Below are 22,844 nucleotides of genomic sequence, written 5' to 3' on the forward strand. Positions count from 1 at the left end.
ATGGATATATATAAAATAGAAAGACAAAAAAAAGAATGTTGGACTACCTGCACTACCGTGGAGACTGGAGACACAGAAAAGATGAAGGTCTTTACATCTCTGATTTTCAAATAATGCTCAGTCAATAGTTAAATACATATATATAAATATAATAAAAGACACTAAGAACACATATATAATACAAAGATAATTATTGTTTTGTATTATCTTTATATTATATTATATATATACTATTACCTCTTACTATTTTATTTATATATGTGTTCTTACTTATATTTATATATAAATAAATTCGGCCTTCTCATTTAACCACCAAAGGGCCTTCGACCAAGTAAGATTCGACCAAAATCGGGCCATTTTCGGTGTGGGTTGGGTTGGATTGTTGGCCCACCAATATTTATGTGCAGTCCTACTCCAGACTCTAAAATTTGCATTCTAAAGTTATATTAAAAGTTAACCCTAAACCCTTTTATATCCTTGTAAAATACATTTAAAATTTAAAAATTAAGGAAAAAATTAGTCGTCGGCCGCGGCCGCTGGAGCCATTTTGCCCAGAAAATCGCAATCTGGTTGCGACCATTGACTCTTAGCGGTCGTTGCTGCTGGGCTCTGCTTGGGAGGCCGCGGCCTATGGCCATTTTCAGTACTCGTGTATTTTCTTCAAAATCTTCAACTTTAGCCTCGAATCTCGGGTTTAGGGACTTCTAAAACACTTCAAACTCGTCCCGAACTTCATTTTCTTGAGTCATATTGTCTCCCGTCAAAATCTAGCCACAAAATATACAAAATTGATCAATAAACTCCCATAAAATATTTTATGGCCTAAAAATCAAAGACTCGTGAAACAAAGCTAGAAACACCTAAAAATACTAGAAACTAACATTATTTAAGTGAGAAAAGACAACAAATATATAACCTAAAATGCCTTTATCAAGAGATAATTAATAATTATATGAAATTAATAAAAAAAGATTTATTTTTAAAGTTTTGTATTATAAATTAGCTAGAGCTTACGTAAGTTTCGGAAGATCTTTGTATTTGTTTATGGATTTAAGGTGCATGGAGGGGATATGATAAATTTTGGGTTGGAGAAGTTTTTAGTGGGCTTTGGAAGGTATAATGGGTTGGTCGGTACCATAAACTTGTAATTAGATTTAAGTGTCGTACGTTTAGATTTTTTTTTCTTTCTAATTCACTGTATATTTGTAAATTGGGATCTTTACAATCATATACTTATAATATAAAATAATTACAAAAATCATCTATAAAATTTTATTTACAAAAATACATTGCCACATCATAAAAAAATACCAGATTCAAAAAGTAATATACCTGAATTTGAAACTTTCCCGAAATCCCAATTATTCTGTTTTTCTGGGTTTAAAAAAGTAATTTTTTGGTTATTTAAAATGTTAATAAGTTACCAATTAGTTATTTTTTTCACTGTTTTTTATACTGCTTTTTTCATGGTACGGGCTCTTCTCTCTCTTTCCACTATATTCTTTTTTTTTTATTAATTTATTACATTATTTCTTATCTTTAATTTAAGAAAACTTTTTCGGCCACACCATTAGTCAGTTGGACTCAAAAGTGGTACCATCGTGACCTACTATTTAATGTGTTTATTTTGATATGTGGGAAGCATATATTTTTTGGCAGTCGCCGAAGAAGATGACAAGACTAAAAAAACAATATTTTAGTTTATTTTTTATATTGTGTTGACCAAACAATAACTAAATTTTAAACTTGATAAAAATTTAATATACTAAAATCTATATTCTTATTTTACGTTTAAAAGATACTATATTGTATTCTAAACATCTTAAATTTATTTAAAAATATTATGAGTAACTTTTTTAAAATAGATTCGTTAGGATATTATTTGGTAACTTTTAAATATAATATAAAAAAATTACTCTATAGTATACTAAAAGTAACTTTTAATAATAAGTTATATAATAATTTGTTATGTTTTATTGTAACTCATTAGTTTATAAAATATGACTAATTGACAATGTAAAAGTATCTTGAGTAATAATACACCATAATATAACTTCAAAATGACTAATTAACATCTTAAGATAAAAAAGTTTCAAAAAATAAATATTAGAGGTAACCAAAATATATATAAAATAATATGCTATAAAAATAATTTTTTTCATGAAAAAAGTAATAATTAGTAACTTATTAACATTTTAAGTAACCAAGAAATTACTTTTTTAAACCCAAAAAAATAGGAAAATTGAGATTTTGGGAAAGTTTCAAATTCAAGTATATTACTTTTAGAATTTGATATATTTTGATGACGTGGTAAGGTATGTTTGTAAATAAAATTTTGTCGGTGATTTTTGTAATTAAATTATAAAAAACAATGAAAATTTCCCTTTTTACTATGTCGTACTTATTTAGAATTACCAAATATTTATTGTATAATGTTAAATATACCACAGTTAAACTGCTACATTTCAAAAATACCATAATCATAGTAAAAGTCCAACGGGCCCAGGTAATATTTTTAAAATATCAGGGCTAAATTAGTATTTTAGTAAATCATTCGATATAAAAACCCATTCTTCAGCTCATAAAACCCTAAAAATAGTGTTTTCTTTCTCTATCCTCTCGTCTCGTTGTCCTCTCCTTCCTCTTGTTGTCGAAGATCTGAAGAAACTTTGGATTTTCGGTTATGGCGTCCTATGCCAAACCCGAGAACGCTCTGAAGCGCGCCGAAGGTCAGTATGCTTGTTTTTCTTGTTCTTTATCTTCTTGTAATAATTTGTGGTTTTGTATAATCTGAAATTGGTTGTGGCTGTAATGTGTGGGTACAGAGTTGATTAATGTTGGGCAAAAGCAAGATGCACTGCAAGCGTTGCACGATCTAATTACATCGAAGAAGCATCGCGCATGGCAGAAGCCATTGGAGAGGATTATGTTCAAGTATGTAGAGCTTTGTGTGGACTTACGGCGTGGTCGATTCGCTAAGGACGGTTTGATTCAGTACCGTATCATATGCCAACAAGTGAATGTCTCTTCCTTGGAAGAGGTTATCAAGCACTTTATGCATCTCTCTACTGAAAAAGCTGAGCAGGCTCGTAGCCAGGCCCAAGCATTGGAAGAAGCACTCGATGTCGATGATCTTGAAGCCGATAAGAGGCCTGAAGATCTTATGCTCAGTTATGTTAGTGGAGAGAAGGGCAAGGATAGATCGGATCGTGAGCTTGTTACGCCATGGTTCAAGTTTTTGTGGGAGACCTATAGAACAGTGCTGGAAATTTTAAGGAACAACTCGAAGTTGGAGGCACTCTATGCGGTAATTATTAGGGCTTTTTCTCCCTTAACTAGTATTTAGTGTAAACAGTGAACTGAGTTTGTCTTAAATGTTAGTCTCTGTAGTGTTGTTTAGTGCCCCAGAGATTACACTAGTAATTTATTTAATATTAGGTTCACCATCTTCGTTACCCTAACTGAACATACCTGTTGGAAAATTTTGATATTTCTTTGTTTATTTGACATGTATAATCCCATTAACATTTTTGTAGTTTTCTATTGTTTTATTTCTAGTGAAAAATAACATTTTGGCTGTTTATTGGTATTTATTTATAGATGACAGCACACCGAGCTTTCCAGTTCTGCAAGCAATACAAACGAACAACTGAGTTTCGCAGATTGTGTGAAATTATTAGGAACCATTTAGCTAATTTGAACAAATACAGAGACCAAAGAGACCGACCTGATCTGACATTACCAGAAAGCTTGCAACTGTATCTCGATACAAGATTTGAGCAGCTAAAGATTGCCACTGAACTCGAGCTCTGGCAGGTCTCTGTGAAGTACTTTAGCGATAAGCTTATCTTAATCAGATTAAACTTTTGTTGCAGTGGACACATTATGTTATGAAATAAAAACTTATGCCTTTTTCTCATGAATAATATTATTATTTCCACAGGAAGCTTTTCGCTCTGTTGAAGACATTCATGGATTGATGTGTTTGGTCAAGAAAACTCCCAAAGCATCATTGATGGTGGTTTACTATGCCAAGCTATCTGAAATTTTTTGGATATCTTCTAGCCATCTATATCATGCTTATGCATGGGTCAAGCTTTTCAATCTCCAGAAGAGTTTTAATAAGAACTTAAACCAGAAGGATCTGCAGTTAATTGCATCATCAGTTGTTCTGGCTGCACTTTCCGTTCCTCCATATGATCGAAGGCGTGGTGCATCTCATATGGAGCTTGAAAATGAGAAAGAGCGCAACTTCAGGATGGCAAATCTCATAGGGTTTAATCTTGAGCCTAAATTTGAGAGAGGAGAAGTGGTATTTCTTTTACTTAAGTAGTTTTGTTTCACATGTATTATGACATAGTCGTTGTTCTGATAATGCGTTTCTGTGGCTCAGCTTTCACGGGCATCCCTTCTATCAGAACTGGTAAGTTTTATATTATTAGTTACTTCATGATTCCCTTCGTTTTTTCTTTTATTATATATATATATTTATATATATTAGAGCTTTGCTAGTGATGGATATTAAGAACTATTTCTCCCCAAGTGTTACTTTTAATTCCAGTTAATTTTAACGCTTGCAAATTCTAATAGGCAACTTGCAGTATTAAGTATATTATTATTATTTTGGTTAAGTTCATTGCATTGTGCTTTTTATACTAGAGTATTTGCTAAGGTGTCGTACTGACACATGCATTGCTTTGTTTTCTCTTAGGTGTGTATTTCCTCTAGTCTTACTTGTGATTAGTTGGTGGCATAGGAATGTCACACACACACACACACACACACACACTGGAGATCCACACAAACACACAAACATGTGTATATATATATATAAATATTTACTCATTGACACAGGAATGGAGCATAATATTCTGCATATTTTTTAGTAGTTTTCCATAGGTTCATGTATATATATGGGATATAGTTTCTATGCCTTGTTGGTTTGCACGCTGATATGGTCTCACTTACAGGTTTCAAAAGGGGTACTAAGCTGTGCAACCCAGGAAGTAAAAGATCTTTACAAACTGCTGGAGCATGACTTTCTACCTTTAGATCTTGCCTTGAAGGTACAGCCCTTGCTGACAAAAATTTCAAAAGTTGGGGGTAAGCTGTCTTCTGCTTCTTCTGTACCAGAAGTTCAACTATCTCAATATGTTCCTTCTCTGGAGAAGCTTGCCGCTCTGAGGTTGCTTCAGCAGGTATATCAATGTTTATTATATTGTATTCAAATTCATCTAGTTTTAATGCCTTCTATTCAAATTAATTGGATTGTTCTCTTGCATCTGTTAATTTTTGGTTTGCACTTTTCAGGTTTCTCAGGTTTATCAGACAATGAAAATTGAATGTCTATCACAAATGATCCCATTCTATGATTTTTCTGTTGTTGAGAAGATTTCTGTGGATGCCGTTAAGCACAATTTTGTTGCAATGAAGGTTGATCATATGAAGGGTGTTGTACTCTTTGGTAGCCTTGTAAGTTGGTTCTAGCACTTATATTTTTTTTGTCTGGAAGATTGCTGTACTTTTTGGTTGATGCATGTTGCAGATTTTGTCGATGACATGAGAGATCATGATCATGTTTGGGCCTGGTAATACAATCACCTAACCATGACATAAATTTCTTCATTTTGGTAGGGATAATAGATTATGAATTTAGTTGCTTTTTCTTTAATTCTTCTCTTTTTATCTGGGAGAAAAACTCATGGAAAAGTATATTTCCATGAAGAGCAAGGAAAATCTTTAAGGATTTTGTCTATTATGTATCCCCCCTCCCGGCTCTCTCTATGCAAGGAATTTTTAAAGCGCTTGCTTGTTTATTCTTTGATCAGTGTAGTACTTGGTGTCATTGCTTATGTGCGATGTTGCTTGTATTTTAGTCTCTATTATTACTTGGCTCCTAAATTTGTACTTTTCTAATTGGGTCTTCAGGGTATCGAGTCAGATGCTCTTCGTGATCACTTGACCATTCTTGCTGAAAATTTAAATAAAGCAAGAGCCTTGATATATCCTCCTGCTAAGAGAGCATCTAAATTGGGTGAAGTGCTTCCTTCTTTAGCGGATGTTGTGGATAAAGAACATAAAAGGCTTCTTGCTAGGAAATCAATTATTGAGAAGAGGAAGGAAGAACAGGAACGTCAACTTTTGGAAATGGTATGCATTTCAATTTTACTTCTTGGGCCACAGGTTCGAAATATAGTCTTTGTATTGTTAAAAAATAAATGAAGTATAAGGAATTGACTTTCTTGTCTTTGATTAGGAACGTGTTGAAGAATCAAAGAGGCTTATAGAGCAGAAGAAAACTGAAGAGGCAGAGAAGAAGAGGCTTGCGGATGAGATTGAACAACGAAAGCTTTTTAGAATTCGCAAGGAAATAGAAGAGAAGGAGCAAGAAGAAGCTCAGGTTCTACTTCAGGAGACATTACCTGGCAAGAAGTGGGCCAAAAAAATTCTTGAAGGAGTGAGTTGATTTGATTTGATGTAATTATTGTCTTTTGGGGAAGGATCAATCTTAACAATTGTTTTCTCGTACAGGATGAAAAGATTTCAAAGCAAAAGTTGATGGAGCTGGCACTGACTGAACAACTCAGAGAGAGGCAAGAAATGGAGAAGAAACTGCAAAAACTGGCAAAAACAATGGATTATTTGGAAAGAGCTAAAAGGGAGGAATCTGCCCCCTTGATTGAAGCTGCTTTTCAGCAACGATTGGTGGAAGAGAGGATACTTCACGAACGTGAACAAGAGGTATTTTATCTGTGTTTATGTATGCGTGTGTGTAAATGTAAAAGTGTTCTTGATGTGAATCTTAATTAAGCACGGCGTTATTCTTGTATTTCAATAGCATCATAGTGGCCTTTTATCTACTTTTTGACATGTAGCTGTAATTTTTTCTACTCTGCTTTGCAGCGGGAGATTGTGGAAAGCAAACAACGTCATCAAGGGGACCTTAAGGAGAAGAATAGACTGTCACGCATATTGGATTACAAGGTTGGTTTGAAATTTTACAATTATACAAATGACTTCTGACTCAGAATGTTAAACACACTGTTCTTTTCTTCTATAGGTGATTTTTCAAGAACGGGTGATGAGTCGCAGGCAAGAAGAGTTTGACAGAAGAAGAGTTGAACGAGAGGAGCAAATCAGTCAAATGATTCAGGCTCGGAAACAGGAAAGAGAGGTTTTAAGAAAGAAAGTATTTTATGTGAGGTCTGAGGAAGAAAGACTGAGAAAGCTTCGTGAAGAAGAGGAAGCTCGCAAGCGTGAAGGTATTTTATGTACATTATATAAAAATCCTTGTATTTGTAAGAAAATTAGTGCATTTTTTTTATCATTCTTTGGATTTTTATTTTATTTATTTTTAATAGTTTTGCAACTTTTCATCAGTTGATAAAATTGTTTCTGACTATTCCTTTTCCCACATTGTTAGTCAAATATGGATGTTAAGCACACGCAATGTCTCTCTCTTAAATTGGCATTGTTTCTTCGTAATTGTGTTTTAAATATGCAGAGGCTGATAGGCGCAAGAAAGAAGAAGCTGAACGCAAAGCAAAATTGGATGAGATTGCTGAAAAGCAGCGCCAAAGAGAACGGGAACTAGAAGAGAAGGAAAGGCTAAGGAAAGAAGCTTTGTTGGGGAGATCGACTGATGGGCTTTCGAAGCCTCCCGAGCCTCTTGCTGCTACCCGTCCGAGCGAGACTACAGCTGCTCCTGCTATTGCAGTTGCTGCTGCTAATGGTGCTGGCACAGCTGCACCTGCCGCACCACCACAAACTGGTGGAAGGTATGTGCCTCCTAAGCTGCGGAGGCAGGGCGCTGAAGGATCTGGACAGGCCCCTCCAGAAACTGATCGTTGGGGTAGCCGGCAGGATGATCGTGATCGGCCATCACAGCCACCTGGTGACAGGTGGCGTAGTGGTGGTGGTAGCGATGACCGAAGACCTTCATTTGGTGGCCCGAGATCCACTTCTACTTGGTCATCATCTAGGTCTTCTCGTGGGTCGGAACGTTGAGCACCTGAAAGTTTGGTGTTGTATTTGCTTGAAGGTGGGCCAATTTTGATTGATCATATGCTTTTGGACGTTCTGGTGGACCCAAGATAATAACCGAGTATTTAAGACCTGTTAAAATCTTTTTTTGTTCTTCTCTTCCTTTATGTTTCCATGATTTTCTTTGCCATCATGCAAGTACTACTACTACTCATCATGATATTGGAAGCTCTCGTTGTAATCTTTGAGGAGTTAACCGAGTTTTTATTAATTTATTTGTTCTTAATAACTAAGGATATTGTTTTCTTTATCTTTTTGCTTTCGTCGTTGCTTAGGTTGTCTTTTGCTTGCTATGCTTGGTTTCTGGCTTTCTCTTGGCGACTCTTCAAAATTACATAATTAAAATTACTTGTAAAATTATGATATTATTTTCACTAGTAAAATAATTGCATGTAATTTGAGTGTGAATCTTCATCACCCGCTTAAATGATGGACGTGAAAAGAGTGTTATAAGGTGCCCACAGATACGAGGGACACTTGAAACCAAATATAAAATGTCAGTTGCCTTGACACTAAAAATCACTGAGATCCAAGCAATTGAATGCATTACAAATAAAATTCGAAATTATATTGGATAGAAGTAGAACTAGGCAAAATTATAGAAGAAAAAAAAAAGTGGATATCGTACAAAAGACAAAACACGTGTATAAAGAAATTATTTATGTTTTCCTGTTTCAGTGCATTTTCTATTGTACTAAGCCATATTTCTACGTACCATGTGTGTTTAATTGTTTTGAATATTTAAGGGTATTTGTGTAATTATGTATTAAAAATAAAATTATTTTCTAATATTTAATAAAATAATGATTAAGGCACACTCGAGCACACACAATAATGTGTAATAAGAGTGTCTAACATTGTTCTATTTAAAAATATAAGAGAAATTTGTGAGAATGATTTATTTTTTAAGCGATTTTGTACTCTAATTTAGTTTTGATGATTTTTTGCAAAATAATATTTTTTTAAAACTTTGACTAGCTGTCTAAAATATTCGACTGTTTAAATTTTTTAATCAACTGTCTAAATTTTTTGACTAGTTGGACCATTTTGTAAAAAATTATCAAAACTAGACCAGAGTGTAAAATAACATAGACAATTTTGCAAAAAAAAAAACCTTATAATGATTTATATATTGTTAATTTTTAGATTTTCTTCATATTTGAAATTTTAATTTATTTAAAAAAAAAACTCTTTTCTTGAGCATATTTTTTCTGTCTTCTTCCTCTTCATCTACTTCGTTCTTCTTCTTTTCTTCTTTTATTTTTGATTTTGTTTCTCCATTTTCAACTATTATTTTCCATGGACATTTTTTTAAAATTGTTTTTAGTTGGGTCTTGTCATTTTTATAACTTATTCATGCTTTAGTTTTCTTTGGTTTTGTAACTAGTTACTGATTTTGATGGGTTTTGCTAGTTTTGAGCTTTATTGCACATTGTTTGTATTTGTTAGTATCGGGTTGTAGAATATTTCGTTTCCTAGTATTTACTGTAATGTTTTTTTTTTAAATTATAGTTTTTCTGATTTAATAACTAATTAATGTGATACTACTTAAAATCAGTGGCTGATTACTATTATATTATTTACTTATTCTTTAGTTGTTGTGATATGTTTTGGTTTTTGCTGTTCTTCTGGTTTAGTACTTGGTTAATGGTTATAGACTAGTAACAAGTTATCACTCTGAAATTAAAAAAAGTAGTAACTAGTTATTATGATAAGATTATCATATTTTGAAAAAAAAAAAAATTTTGTTGACGATGTTTTTGGTCAACAAAAAATAAGAGCAATTAAACACTTATAAACAATAAGGAAGAAAAGAAAAGAAACAGATTTTTTACGTAGTTCAGTAATTAAATCTACCTAGTCCACGATTCACTTTTATTAATCTAGTCCGAGTTAAAGCTTGAGAGCAATTTCACAGAACTTGAGTACATATTTTTTGCGTCCAAATAATTGACTATAACCCAGGCTATTTATAGACCAGGTTTACAATATCTCTTCACTTAATTTTAGGGAAGTTTCATAATATCTCATTTGAATTCAATAAAGGAGTTAATAAATACAATTAAATATATCGAATATCAAATATCCCGTAAGAATAGGGTTGTTTATATGCAACTATAACCAATTCCACAATTACAGGGAATTATAACAGTCTGCTTTGGTATTCTGGTGTGCTTTCGAGCTTGCACCATGGTTCGAGCTTACTGCTATATGAGTATTCACCTCGTCATCTGTCAAGCCTTCGAGACTAACTTTCAGAGCGAACCCTCTTCTTTGAGCTCATATCTCATGCTTGCACCATACCTGTGACATGGCATTTTGGTGGATGATTACTAGTGTAAGACATCATATTGTTTGTCTGTTATATACTCGTTCTCCACTCTTGCGAGCCTACATTTCGAGGTTGATAAACATATCTCGAAATTTAGGGTGTAACATTTTGCCCCCTCAAAAGTATTTTTTTGAGCCCCATAAGAAGGAAACTTTTGAACTTCTCTTTTTGGAAACGTGTCCACTTACAACACTTGAGTGGGTATACATGTCAATGCAGGAGTGGTTATCAAAAGTACTCAAGTACTAAAACCTTCTGCCCACGTCCTTTCACGATCCCAATTACCGCCATTTTTTGAGATTAAACAAGAGCCCTTGGATCAAATACCAATTTAATTTTGAAGTCCCAGATCCGTTTTACCAATTTTCTCTTTCCTTGCCTATATAAACCCTCCTCCTTCCTCTTCATTTTCTCAAAGAACCAGAGCTTTGCATGTTCTCCAAAAGGAAAAAACCAGGCAATCCTCACACTTTCGATTCTACGAGGTCTTCCTTATTCTCGATTTTTCAATCAACACTCTTCTAATTCCCTTGAACAACTCTGTGTAAGTGTTTCCATAATTTCCTCTTTACGTCATTTATCCCATACATTGAGATTTTTTTTTAATTTTTGCCTCTGTTCTTGATGTTCTTGATTTTGAAAAGGAAAGGGTTTATTCCATTTGAACGGGTTATTTGTGAGGGAAAATAGGTTTTTTAGGGGTAAAAATGGCAGCTTTTGAGTTGTAGAGTGATAGGCTATAGGTTCCGTGTAGTACAAGAAATAGGGTTTAAAAAGTAGGGTTTAAATGCACCACAAACTGATAATAACCCATTTTTTCCTAGAAAATCAGGATGGTCCAAAATGGTAACTATCCACCCACTATAAGTGGGTATAACCTCGATAATTCGAGCCTGATTCGGCCCGAATGACTCGAAACTATTCTCTCGTTATTTCGAGCTCAAGCTCGAATTTTCAAGATATTTTCTATATACATATCTTCTTAAATGATGGGCCCTCACCATTTTCTTTATTGTTAGATGATGCAGTTTTCGAAGAATCGGTGGGGGCCCAACCTTGCCATTCCTTATAAACCATCCTCACCCCGGATTGAATCTCCCTTTTCATGAAACCAAAGATTAATATGGCAACACGAAGAGCGACTTAAATGTGAAGACATTAGTGCGTGCTTTCGACGTCAAGTTATTGAGGTTGAAGAAGGTAAAATGAAGAGGTTGCACTTAGCTATTTACATCGACTCTGATTTCGAAATTTGGATCATTTAAGAACTCCCCAAACTCAGAGTAATCGTAGCCTTCCACCCCAATGAACTCCCCTTCGAGATCATGGAGAGTTCTTCAAGAAAAGCCCCAAGGTCTTCAACCCCTCATGCATTTTCTCTCCCCTCTTCAAAAAGTGAATTCTTCGAGGCCGATCATTACCTAAACTTGGTCACATCCACCAAGCACGTTTCAGACATCCTGTCTTGTCATGGTTTAAAATTTTCTGCAGAGCTAGTTTGTCGAGCTCCCAAGCCTGACAAGAGGAGCAACTGTGCTCCGGGTGAAGGCAACTCGGATCGAAAATATAAGCTTGTGGCCTGGAGTCGCGAGCATATGCGAGCTGGGGCTCTTTTGCCCTTAAACGATTACTTCAAGAAGTTTATTGACTGGGTTGGTATAGCTCCCTTCCAACTACAGTCCAATTCCTATAGAGTCCTAGCAGCCTTGAGGTCGCTAGATCATGAGATGAAGTGGGAGGGACCCTCGACATATGAGATTCTTTATCTCTTTTGCCTCAAAAGTAACCCCATGTGAGCCAAAGGAGGAGATGGATTCTATTATTTATCGAGCTGGCCCAGAGAGAGAATTCTCTTTGAAGATATTCCCAACCATCCTCCCAACTTTAAGAAGCAGTTCTTTTGGACCAATGGTCTCGACCCCTCCAAATTCTACTCATTCCAGCGCATATGTAAGTTCCAGTCTAGTATTTTTAACTTAATTTTTTATCATTTTTGAGATCAAATGCTTATTCACATTATTGTGCAGCCAATTTTTATCACCCTAAGCCATCCAAGGATATGGTGAATCATCGAGAAGAAATCTTGAAGCTTCCATTTTGCAAGTGGTCCCTCCATTACCTACTTCACGAAGACAAGCTTCGTTTGTGCAGTCTCCTTGGTGAAGGCGAGTTCACAGATTACGTTGGGACTCATAAATATGTGATATGGGAAGACGTCCCTGTCCCTACTCCTTCCAAACCTCTTCCAAGGAAGGAAAAAGAGGGTTTGAGCTCGAGACCCTCCACCCTCTCCCCCGATGAGCCCTCTTGCTCGGGAAACAAAGCTCAAGATGAAGCCTCCTTGGGCTCGTCTGATGGAGGTAAAGTTATTCTCGTTATGTTTGGTTGGCCTCCCACTCTTTTTGAACGGGAGTCGAATATCCTAGTTTCTTTTAAGAACCCTGAGAATAACTTTATGACCTGGTCAGGGGTAGATTATACAGTCCATAGGGATGATAGTTGGTTGGCCGAATCCCAAACAATGTATAGTATTAACGAAGTATAGGAAGACATAGGATTACAATATGGCTCGAATGATTGGCAAGATCTCTCTGAGTTATCTCCCACATTGCGAGATAAGGAATCAGGCCTGTCTGAGGAGCCCACTCAAGTTATCGAGATATCCTCAGATGAATTAGAAATTTCTTGGAGTTCAAGTTCTTCCAGTTAGGTCTCCCTTCTAATTTTATATTTTTGTTTCAACCAACTGTGTGAATACTTATGTTCTTTTATCCACATCTTGCAGGTGAGATGGATTCAAACCTAGAAAGTCTCCTCAACAGACCCCCCCTCATTGAAAGGTTTGAAATGAGACCGGGTCTCCTCCAAGACCAAGAGGCCCACTAAGGTGACCAAGGTGTTCGAGACTGCATTCGCAGCCTCGGGCTTTTCGTCTGCTTCCTCAAGTCTCGCTGTTGTGACCTCGACTGAGACTCTTCAACCAGTCCCCTTGACCCAGACTGTTCCTCCTGAAAAAAACCCCTTTATTGGACATAGGGAAAAAGACTGCCGACACCTCGAAGACCCGACTCTCGCATGCTCCCACTGTTGTTTGCAAGTTTACCATCTCAACCCATGAAAGGGAGTTCGTGGTTGACAACAAAGCTGGTGCCTCGGGAGCCGAGCTCGGGTCACAAGTTCTCACCCGTGTGGGGTGATTGCAGCAATTCCACGGTCCCCAATGGGAGTTCTTGAAGGGCAACAATGCTACCTCCCTCTTGGACAAGGGTGGAGAATTGATAACCTCGTTAAGTGTTTCTTCTTTTGAATTCAAAACCTTATTTGAATTCGAGTCTTTTAACACTTTGTTCTTGATGCAGGGCCTTCTCAACTTCCATCAACAATTTTATGTGCTCTTCGAGGAGGTGGCCACCAGTATGAGGCTCGACAGTGATGCCAAGAACGCTTAAACTCGAGTTGAAGATGCTCTCCAGGAGACAAAGGAAAAGTTGGTGGCTGTAGAATCCAATCTCAACAAGGTGGGGAAGGAGCTCGATGAAAAGGTTTCCGAGCTTGAAAGAGTCTAGAACTTAAACGCCAAGCTTGAAAGAGTCTCCCTATGTTCGGCTTTTGTTATACTTGTTTATTCATACAAGTAAATTTTGAGCTTACATCAAAACTCCATATTATCATGTATGGTTTGTAAGTTTGCTCTTGGTTTGATCTCATTTTTGACGAGGTCGAATACCACTTATACCGAATATTTTTATTATCAAAAATATTTAATGGTTTGTAGTTTTATTTGTCTAGTTATTTCTTGCGTATTACCAATTTCTTTTCCTCGCCCATGATTATGGTTTTCGAGGTTGAAATCATGTTCATGCTTGGTTAATTATCCTTGCACTTGTTAATTATTTTTATTTTTTATCTATATTTTTTCGAGCCTATGGTATCATTGGTATACCATATATGTCGCCTAAATATCCTATGATTGTGAAATCTTAGGTTGTTTGAACATTGGGAGCAAGCAAAAAATTAAAAAATAAAAATAACCAAAATGAACATAAATAATACTTTATTGATAATACGGAAAAGTAAATAGAAGCTTAGTTAATAAACATCTTCCAAAATTTATTGATAATATGGTCGTAGATGTTACCATTCAGAGCTCGCGGGACCAGTTCCCCATTTAATCGAGCTAGTTTGTAGACTCCAGGTCGAATGATGGTGTAACGTCCTGGATAACCAAGACCGTTACACTGTGTGTTTAAAATAGTACTTAACCTGCTAAGCAAGTCGTTTGAACTTAAATATGTAATTAAATACCAAGTCAAAGTCAAGTAATAAAATATTGGGTGAACAAAATGATTATTTTCCATTAAAATATCAAGTTTGTACACGGGATCCCAAAAATCAGTTTACAGATTTGTAAAAGATAAACAAACACAATTTAGTCGACCTAAGCGGAAAAAAAACAGGGTTTAACCCTAGTTCCTCCCAAGCTATCCCGACCATGGCGATCGAGCATGCTGCATATGTACACACTGCCCCTGAAGCTCTCCAACTCATGGCTGGTCCAGCTATCAACTTCCTTACCTACACCATGTAGCACCCGTTAGCCAAAGCTCAACAAGAAAACTCAAAACAACATGCATAACTAGGCAACAATATAAAATCAGTAAATATAATTCACCAAATTCAACTGAAAATAGAATATATGCAACAATCTCAATAAAAGTACTAAACTTAATCAAGCATATAAATCAAACTCATAAACCCATACAAATAGTTAAGCATGAACCACGCTTCTGTTTATTGTATAATGTCTAGGCCCGACGCCCTTAGGCCGAGTCCACTGACTTTATGGCCAGGCTGAGCTGCATCCTGCATGCTTGTTATCGGCCCCCGACACCCTTAGGCCGGCTTGTAAACAAATATAATCACAGATTCACAATGCATAGCAAGTAATCAATTTCAACACATACAAGCATGCCTAGTCAAATATTGTCAACTACAGATATGTTCATGTTCATAATATACTCATGCAAGGGGGTTTAAGCCCCAACCACAACTCGAGTGCAGTTTTCTTACCTCAGATCTCGAGCAACAAGCATATGGCAGCCCCGAGCACGATCCCTAATCCTTGAGCCCTTGCGGCATAACCTATTCACAATGCGATAATGGATAACCATAAGATTCTAAACCATTTAAAAGCTTTGAACTCAAATACTAGCCTCCGGGACCTCGAATTATACTAAACCATGTAGTAGAATTTGTCCTGAGCGCTTAGGTTTGAAACCCAGTGCCTCCTCAAGCCTAAAAACCTTAGTTCCCCTTATTTTCCATTTAGGGCCGCGACCCGCCCCTAAGACAGAAGCCATGCCCTCCCTGCTGGGGGACACGGGCTGCGACTTGCTCCCCTAGGGTCGCGGCACACCCTCAAGTCAGCAGCCCTCCTAGGGAATTATAGGCACGTGGGCCGCAGCGCCCAAGAACTGGGTCGCAGCGCGCCCCCCCGAACCCAGAATTCCTTGGGTTTTCTCAGCATGTCTCCCAGCCACAACCTCAAAAATCCAACCCCAATCACTAGCCAAACTTAGTGCTAAGCTTAGAATTCTTATCTTTATATCCTAAACATCATATCTAGTCCATAAGCAATTCCCTTACACCCATAATCAATCACAACCTAGAATTTCTGTAAACTCTAAACTTCAATAGTAACACAACAGAATTCAGTGATTTAGAACTTTGAAGCCTTACCTCAGAGATGTTTTGATCCTTGAGCTAATCCTTGAATACTTCTAGCTTGATCCCTCAGTTGCTACTTGTCCATTCTTAGCCTCCACTCTCAACTTTGCTTTCCAAACTTTCAATTTTCAGCCTTCCCCTCGGCCATTTCCCTAAGCCTTTCCACTAGCTAGGGGTGAGCATCTAAACCGGCAAACCGCGGCGACCGACCGCATCGCACCACACTACATTGCAAACCGCAGTGTCAAAAGTGGAATGGTTCTGTATGGTTTGTATCTTAGCTAAACCGCGCGGTGTGGTGCAATGCACGGTTTGGCGGTGTGAAATTTTGGTTTGCACCACACCGCACCGTATACTTACAAATATGCTAAAAAAAAATTAAACTTTACATGTATACCATTTTTTAGTAACCCATATGAAACTAGGAGCCCACTTAAGTTAAGGTATAACCTTATTCTCTAACACATCATACACAACAACAACTCCTTCCTCTCTCATCTAATTTGTGCCTCCTCCCTATCATCATCTCTATCTCACACATTTTTTAACACACTTACACAGTGGAAAACCACCCAAACCACACTGCAAAAAATGGTTTGGTTTGGTCGGTTTGGTGCAACGAAATCACACCGCACGGTGTGTTCTAGCTACTACACCGCACTTGTGGCGTGGTGTATTAAAAAGTGTTCAAACCGCCTAAACCACACCATGCACACCCCTACCACTAGCTTCAATGCCCACTAAGGAAAGGTGTGGCAACCGACTAAAAAGAGAGAGGGAGAAAGGCTCTGATTATTACCTTTTGTCTACAGGCTTCTACTGAGTCTATTCACTTACCAAAAGACCATATTGCCCCCTAAGCATACCCTTAACCTTAAATGACCCCAAGGGTAAAATTGTCATTTTCCACATTTCTCGCTAATTCCTCGAATGGTCCTATAAATTCCCAATTAATCTCGACACGCCCACTTAATTTACAATTATTTTCCCATTACTCAATAAACCTCAAATATACCTTAAATTTCCCAAAATACCCCTAGGCTCGCCCTGAGTTGGGTATTAAACCCCGCTGTGACTATTTCGCTAATCCGCTCACTAGGATCACCTCGAGCCGTATACTGAGAATATATCCATATAATAGTGTGGTCTCAATCATTTACTCACATATATTAACATTTATGCTCGCAACGGGCCAATATTACAAATATCCCCAACTATCAAGAATGGGCCCACATGCATATTTAATACTCATAAACATGCATATAATCATACTCACATCATCATATATATCATGTGTTGACGGTAAGAACTCGTCAACCAAGTTAGATTAAGGACTTTTTGAATCATAAGAGAAGTGAGCTTAAGCTGACTAAATTTCGAATAAACTTCCTAAAGATTGCAAGAACATAGAACGTAAATGCTAGAACTCTAAAGTAAAAAATAGAGAGAATGTTGAGTGTCTATTAGAAATAGTTAGTTACAAGTTTTTCTCCCAAAAATCCTCTCTCCCTTCTCAGATGAAGGGAGGTCATATTTATAGTAGAGCATTGTTGGCTCATTGTACATGGTGGTCCATGGGGACACGACTCTGCATATGCAGTCTACAGATGGTAGTGGTGCCAAGAGCGTGGTGGTCGGCTCTAGTACATGCTCAGGGTCTACGGGAGCACTTCCACTTTAGTACCTAGTTATACCTCCACCATCTGTTTAGTACGCATTTTAGAGGTTGGCTGGGAAGGACCACATCAGGTACCCTATTCGTACAACCACTACTTGTCTGGCGTGGTGTTTAGGGTCAGACACCTGGGGCCTTCAGGGCCGTACCCCCGTATGTACTTCGTATCTATATGATCTCTTTTGAGTCATTCGTGGGTTTTCTTATACTCATAATGCATCCTACTCTCTTAAAATTTAAGTGTTGGAGCCCTTATGGGTCATCATGGGAGATACAATCCCAAAAGGCATGGGAGGCCAGAGCCTTGAGGTACCTGTCGCGAGGGGAAGGACCATGTGCGAGGTTATGTCTTGTGAGGTGTGGCACGAGGTGTGGGCCAGTGGCACGAGGTGCGGGCTATTGGCACGAGGCGCGGGCCAGAGGTGCGAGGCACTGATGTTTTGCGAGGTGTAGCGTGAGGTGTGGGCTTGTGGCCCAAGGCGCTGGTGTCTCGCAAGGTGTGGTGAAAGGCATGGCAAGGTGCTGATGTCTCGCGAGGTGTGGCGTGAGCGCGGGCCTATGGCGCGAGGCGCTGGTGTCCCATGAGGTGTGGCACGAGGCGTGGCGTGAGGTGTGGCAAGGCGCTGATGTCTTGCAAGGTGTGGCGCGAGGTGGGCTGCCGAGGTGGAGGCATGGGCCAAGACGGGCATCTCGCAGAGGTACCCGAGCGAGACCTCTGAGTCAAGCGTGAGGCAAGCATCTCGCAAAGTTACCCAGGTGAGATCGCATCTCCAGGCGCAGATTGAGCATCTAGCGATGCTACCCAGGAAAGATCGCGGTCCTAGCGCGAGGCCGAAACAGTGGTAATGCTGAGACCATGTTTGATGCCTTTTTCACTGAGTCAATGCTCCAAGAGACGAACGGGGCTTTGGTCATGGTTATCGGGACCTTTGAGAGGCTTCAGATAAGGAGTTGGGAGTCTTTCATTGGTGTGGATATTTTAGCATCCACATCATGAATGCCACATAGTCATGCATTTAATCAGTTAATCACACATATATCTAGTTATTCCCTCCCAACACGCTAATCAAGGCACTAAACCCTATTAACATTTTTGGCATGTTACAGATGGATTCAATTAGGTAAGGTCCTTCCCAATTAGGCATGAGTACGCCTGCGATTATGTCTTGTGTGGCCAAAAATACTTGTCTGAGTACCAAGTCTCATACTCCAAATTTCTAGTCTCGAACCCTTTTATTGAAGTACCTTGTGGCGCATTGTTGTTACGAGGTATTTTTGAGCTGAACTTCATCTCCCTTTTCTTCTAATAGATCTAAGGGTTCTTTGAGCTAGAATTGGTTCGAGTCTTGTGTATATGCCTCGTGTCATAGTGTCGATACTTTGGCCTCGATTGGTAACATAGCCTCGCAACCATAGGCTAATGAGAAGGGTGTGTGCCCAGTCGAGGTTCGAGATGTCGTTCTAGAAGCCCATAGTACTTATGGTAGTTCATCAAGTAATTTTCTTTTGGCCTCTTCAACATGCTTCTTTATCAAACTCTTCAGTGTTTTGATTACGGCTTTGACCTGACCGTTTTCCTGGGGATGGGATACCGAGGAAAAGCTCTTTATGATCCCATTTCGTTCACAAAACCGAGTGAATAACTCGCTATCAAACTGGGTTTTGTTGTCGGAAACTATCTTCCTTGGTATCCTATATCGGCATATGATGTTCTTTGCCATGAAGTCAAGGACCTTTTTCGAGGTGATAGTAGCTAGAGGTTCAACCTCAATCCATTTAGTGAAATAGTCAATTGCTACCACAACATACTTAACTCCACCTCACCCCACTAGTAATGATCTTATGAAGTCTATGCCCCATACCACAAACGACCATGGGGAAGTTAACATTGTGAGCTCGGTTGGTGGAGCTCGTGGTATCGACGCGAACTGTTGGCATTTATCACAATGTTTAACATATGTGAATGCATCAACTTCGAGCGTAGGCCAGAAGTATCATTGCCTTATGACTTTCTTTGGCAGGCTATGACCCCCTACATGATCTCCACAAAATCCTTCATGGATTTGTTCGAGGATTCTTTTTGCTTCAGGTGGAGTTACACATCATAATATAGGCATAAAATATCCCATCCGGTACAATTTTCCTTCCAAGATAGTATATCTTGGAATCTTGTACATCGACTTTCGAGCCTCATTCTGGTCTTTAGGGAGATTCCCGGTTTTGAGGTAGTTGATTATAAGTGTCATCGATGTTGGTTGCAAATCAATCATGTCGTCCTCGTTTATTTATAGCTCGGTGATACTTGGTTGTGGTAGAAACTCTACTGGGACCACATTGAGAATGTCGACTTCTCTAGTTCTCGCAAGTCAAGCTAAGGCGTTGTCATTTGAGTTCTGTTCCCTTGGGACTTGTTTGATTGTGTAATATTCGAACTGTTCAAATATTGTTTTGACTTTTTCAGGTAAACTGCCATTTTAGTCCATCGAGCCTAGCATTCACCCCGCACCTAGTTGACCACTAGTTGTGAATCACTGTAATAGTGTATAGCTTTCGCTTTTAGCTCGGAAGTCACCCGAAGCCCTGCTAGTAGCGCTTCATATTCAACCTTGTTGTTGGATGCTTCGAATCCAAATCTCAATGCTGAATGAAATCTATGTCCTGATGAGGTTATTAGTATAATACCTACCCTTGATCCATTTTCATTGGATGATCCATTGACATAAAGTTTCCACAGCTCTCGAGCTGGGGTTATTACTTCTTAGTTGGATATTATCGTGCATTCTACTATGAAATCGGCGAGTGCTTAGTCCTTTATTGTTGCTCTCGGGTGATATGTGATCTCGAATTTCCTGAGTTTGATTGCCCATTTCAGTAGCCGACCTGATGCTTCAGGTTTGGACAATATTTGCCTCAATGGTTGATCTGTTAGCACATGTATAGGGTGCACTTGAAAGTAGGGTCGCAACTTTCAAGATGCATTTACTAGGCACAACACGAGCTTTTCCATTAGTGGGTAGTGAAATTCAGCTCCTAGGAACCGTTTATTGATGTTATAGACGTGCCTTTGTACTTTTTTGTCCTCCCGAACTAACGCAACACTAATTGCATGCTCGGTAGTGGCGAGATATAAGTACAGTATTTCACCCAAGACTGGTTTAGATAAGATAAGAGGTCCGCGAGGTTTTTTTTTAAGAGTCTGAAAGGCAAGCTCGCACTCCGCGAGGTTGGCAACATGGTTGTTATTGTGTTTGTATTTTACTAGCATTTCATCCTATTTCTCTAAAACTTAGCGTGGCATAAAAATGAGACACGTGGAAGGCAAATGACAACTTATTAATGAAGGACTGGTCGACCCACAACTAGATAAAATAATGGGACTTATTATTTTAAACGAGTTCAGAAGCTAGGTGGAGCAGCTGGTGAAGTAAGCTGGTCGCAGGACACAACCATAGCTACTCGATGGAACGCGACAAAAGCTCAAAATCAGTTAAATCCGAGATATTTATGTGATAATCAGATATTTTGTATTATTATATTTATTGTTATTACGTAAATTATGGAAGGCCCGTGGCCCATCTATGTACATTTTTGAGCCTATAAATAGAGGACTCATTGAATCATTATTTTTTACGCTGTAATTCTTGACTTCAGAGAGTTCATAGATTCAAGTGTTGTTATACGCGTATCTTGTATTCTTTCTCTTATTTGAGAAACTCGGTTGATTCTATTAATTTGATCGCAGGTTTTAGGAACTTTACATAAATAATAGTACTAAGTAGACGTAGGTTATTACTGACCATCAGGGCCGAACCACTATAAATTTATGTGTCGTATTTTATTGGCAAGTTTAGTTCTTATTTCATATCGTTTATTTGACTCAGTGTCGTTGACCAATTTGTGGGTCAACATTTTGGTGCTTTCATTGAGAGCTGAACTCAAGAAGAATAAAACCTGAGAAAACATGGCCAAGTCTATTGTTGCGATATTTTTGCTATGCAAGTGCACACAGTCGCAATTCGTAATAAAATGGTAAAACCAAGTATCGTCCTCAAGGACTGATTTATCAATTACCAGTCAATTAATTTCTTGTTCTATTTGATGAATTGAAATTCTTGATTTTTGTAAGTGCAGTAAGAGAAACTATAAAGTGCAGAAACAATAATTGAAAATTGAATGGAATAACAACTAATAGAAAAACTTTTAATTTAATCACTGAGAAACAATTAGGATATTCAATCTTATCAACTATCCTCCCTATTATTCCCTAATGTGAAGTGTGAATTCTTCTTCTTTTTACCTAATTCAATTAACAAGTTGATACAGCAGCCTATAATCATACTATGAATTATAAACTCAACCTAGGTGACAATTTCCTATATTTCTATGGTAAATTGAACCACAGAGGTAGCATTAATCTCGTAAACTTAATAACAGTTACACAATTAATTCAGATAGTTTCGTTCTAAATTAGAATTATGTCCAATATAACCACAGCAGAATTAAATCTCACTTCTCAGATTTTGACTTAAAAACATATGTATATGACTAAAGATGGCCAATCAATAATCAATCTATAAAAACAGGTTATAAGGAATTGAAGAAGATTGAAGAAGAAGAAGATTGGAATTGCATTAGTTCATAACAGGGATTCAAGTGATTCAATTAAACATCCTAAACAGAAAATTAGTTCATAGTCATACTGCTAATCACAACAAAAAGTAAAGATAACATCAGGAAGAAGAAGAAAAACATGTAGAAAATATTCTAAGCCTGAGCCTTCAAAACCAGCACTTCTCCCTCGTCCGTACGTCTCTCCTTTCTCCTCTCTTTCGCCAAAATAAAACCTAGGACTTCAAATTTTAAAGAGGCGGGCCGCGGCTCTACATACACTATGCCGCGGCCCGTGTCCAATTTCCTGGGCAAAAGGCCCTCTCCATGCCGCGGCATTAGTCAGCCATGTCGCGGCTCGTGTCGAGGAAATCTGGGTTGATGCTCTTCAATGCCGCGGCCCTCTCTAGCCATGCTGCGGCCCTAGGATTTCCTTCAAAACAATGGTTCTGTTTCCCA

At 37.9% G+C, this 22,844-nt stretch overlaps 1 protein-coding gene across 1 annotated transcript; it reads left to right on the forward strand.

The window, feature by feature from the left end:
• Positions 1 to 2,580: 2,580 nt before the first annotated feature.
• LOC133788427 (eukaryotic translation initiation factor 3 subunit A) lies at positions 2,581 to 8,293 on the forward strand. Its single transcript, XM_062225906.1, has 13 exons — positions 2,581 to 2,729; positions 2,826 to 3,307; positions 3,601 to 3,816; positions 3,944 to 4,312; positions 4,394 to 4,423; positions 4,971 to 5,198; positions 5,311 to 5,472; positions 5,929 to 6,150; positions 6,257 to 6,457; positions 6,532 to 6,741; positions 6,904 to 6,984; positions 7,061 to 7,262; positions 7,505 to 8,293. The coding sequence occupies exons 1-13, from the start codon at positions 2,684 to 2,686 to the stop codon at positions 8,005 to 8,007; spliced, it is 2,952 nt and encodes a 983-aa protein (XP_062081890.1). The 5' UTR covers positions 2,581 to 2,683; the 3' UTR covers positions 8,008 to 8,293.
• Positions 8,294 to 22,844: the final 14,551 nt, after the last annotated feature.

Source organism: Humulus lupulus, chromosome 7, assembly GCF_963169125.1.
Source record: "Humulus lupulus chromosome 7, drHumLupu1.1, whole genome shotgun sequence".
In the NCBI taxonomy this organism is placed as follows: Eukaryota; Viridiplantae; Streptophyta; class Magnoliopsida; order Rosales; family Cannabaceae; genus Humulus; species Humulus lupulus.

Excerpts from the sequence above, each read along its gene's own strand:
- LOC133788427 (XM_062225906.1), top strand. The coding sequence starts at position 2,684 with ATGGCGTCCTATGCCAAACCCGAGAACGCTCTGAAGCGCGCCGAAG. Across the intron at positions 2,730-2,825 it reads CGCTCTGAAGCGCGCCGAAG|AGTTGATTAATGTTGGGCAA; the intron begins GTCAGTATGCTT and ends GTGTGGGTACAG. Across the intron at positions 6,985-7,060 it reads CACGCATATTGGATTACAAG|GTGATTTTTCAAGAACGGGT; the intron begins GTTGGTTTGAAA and ends TTTCTTCTATAG.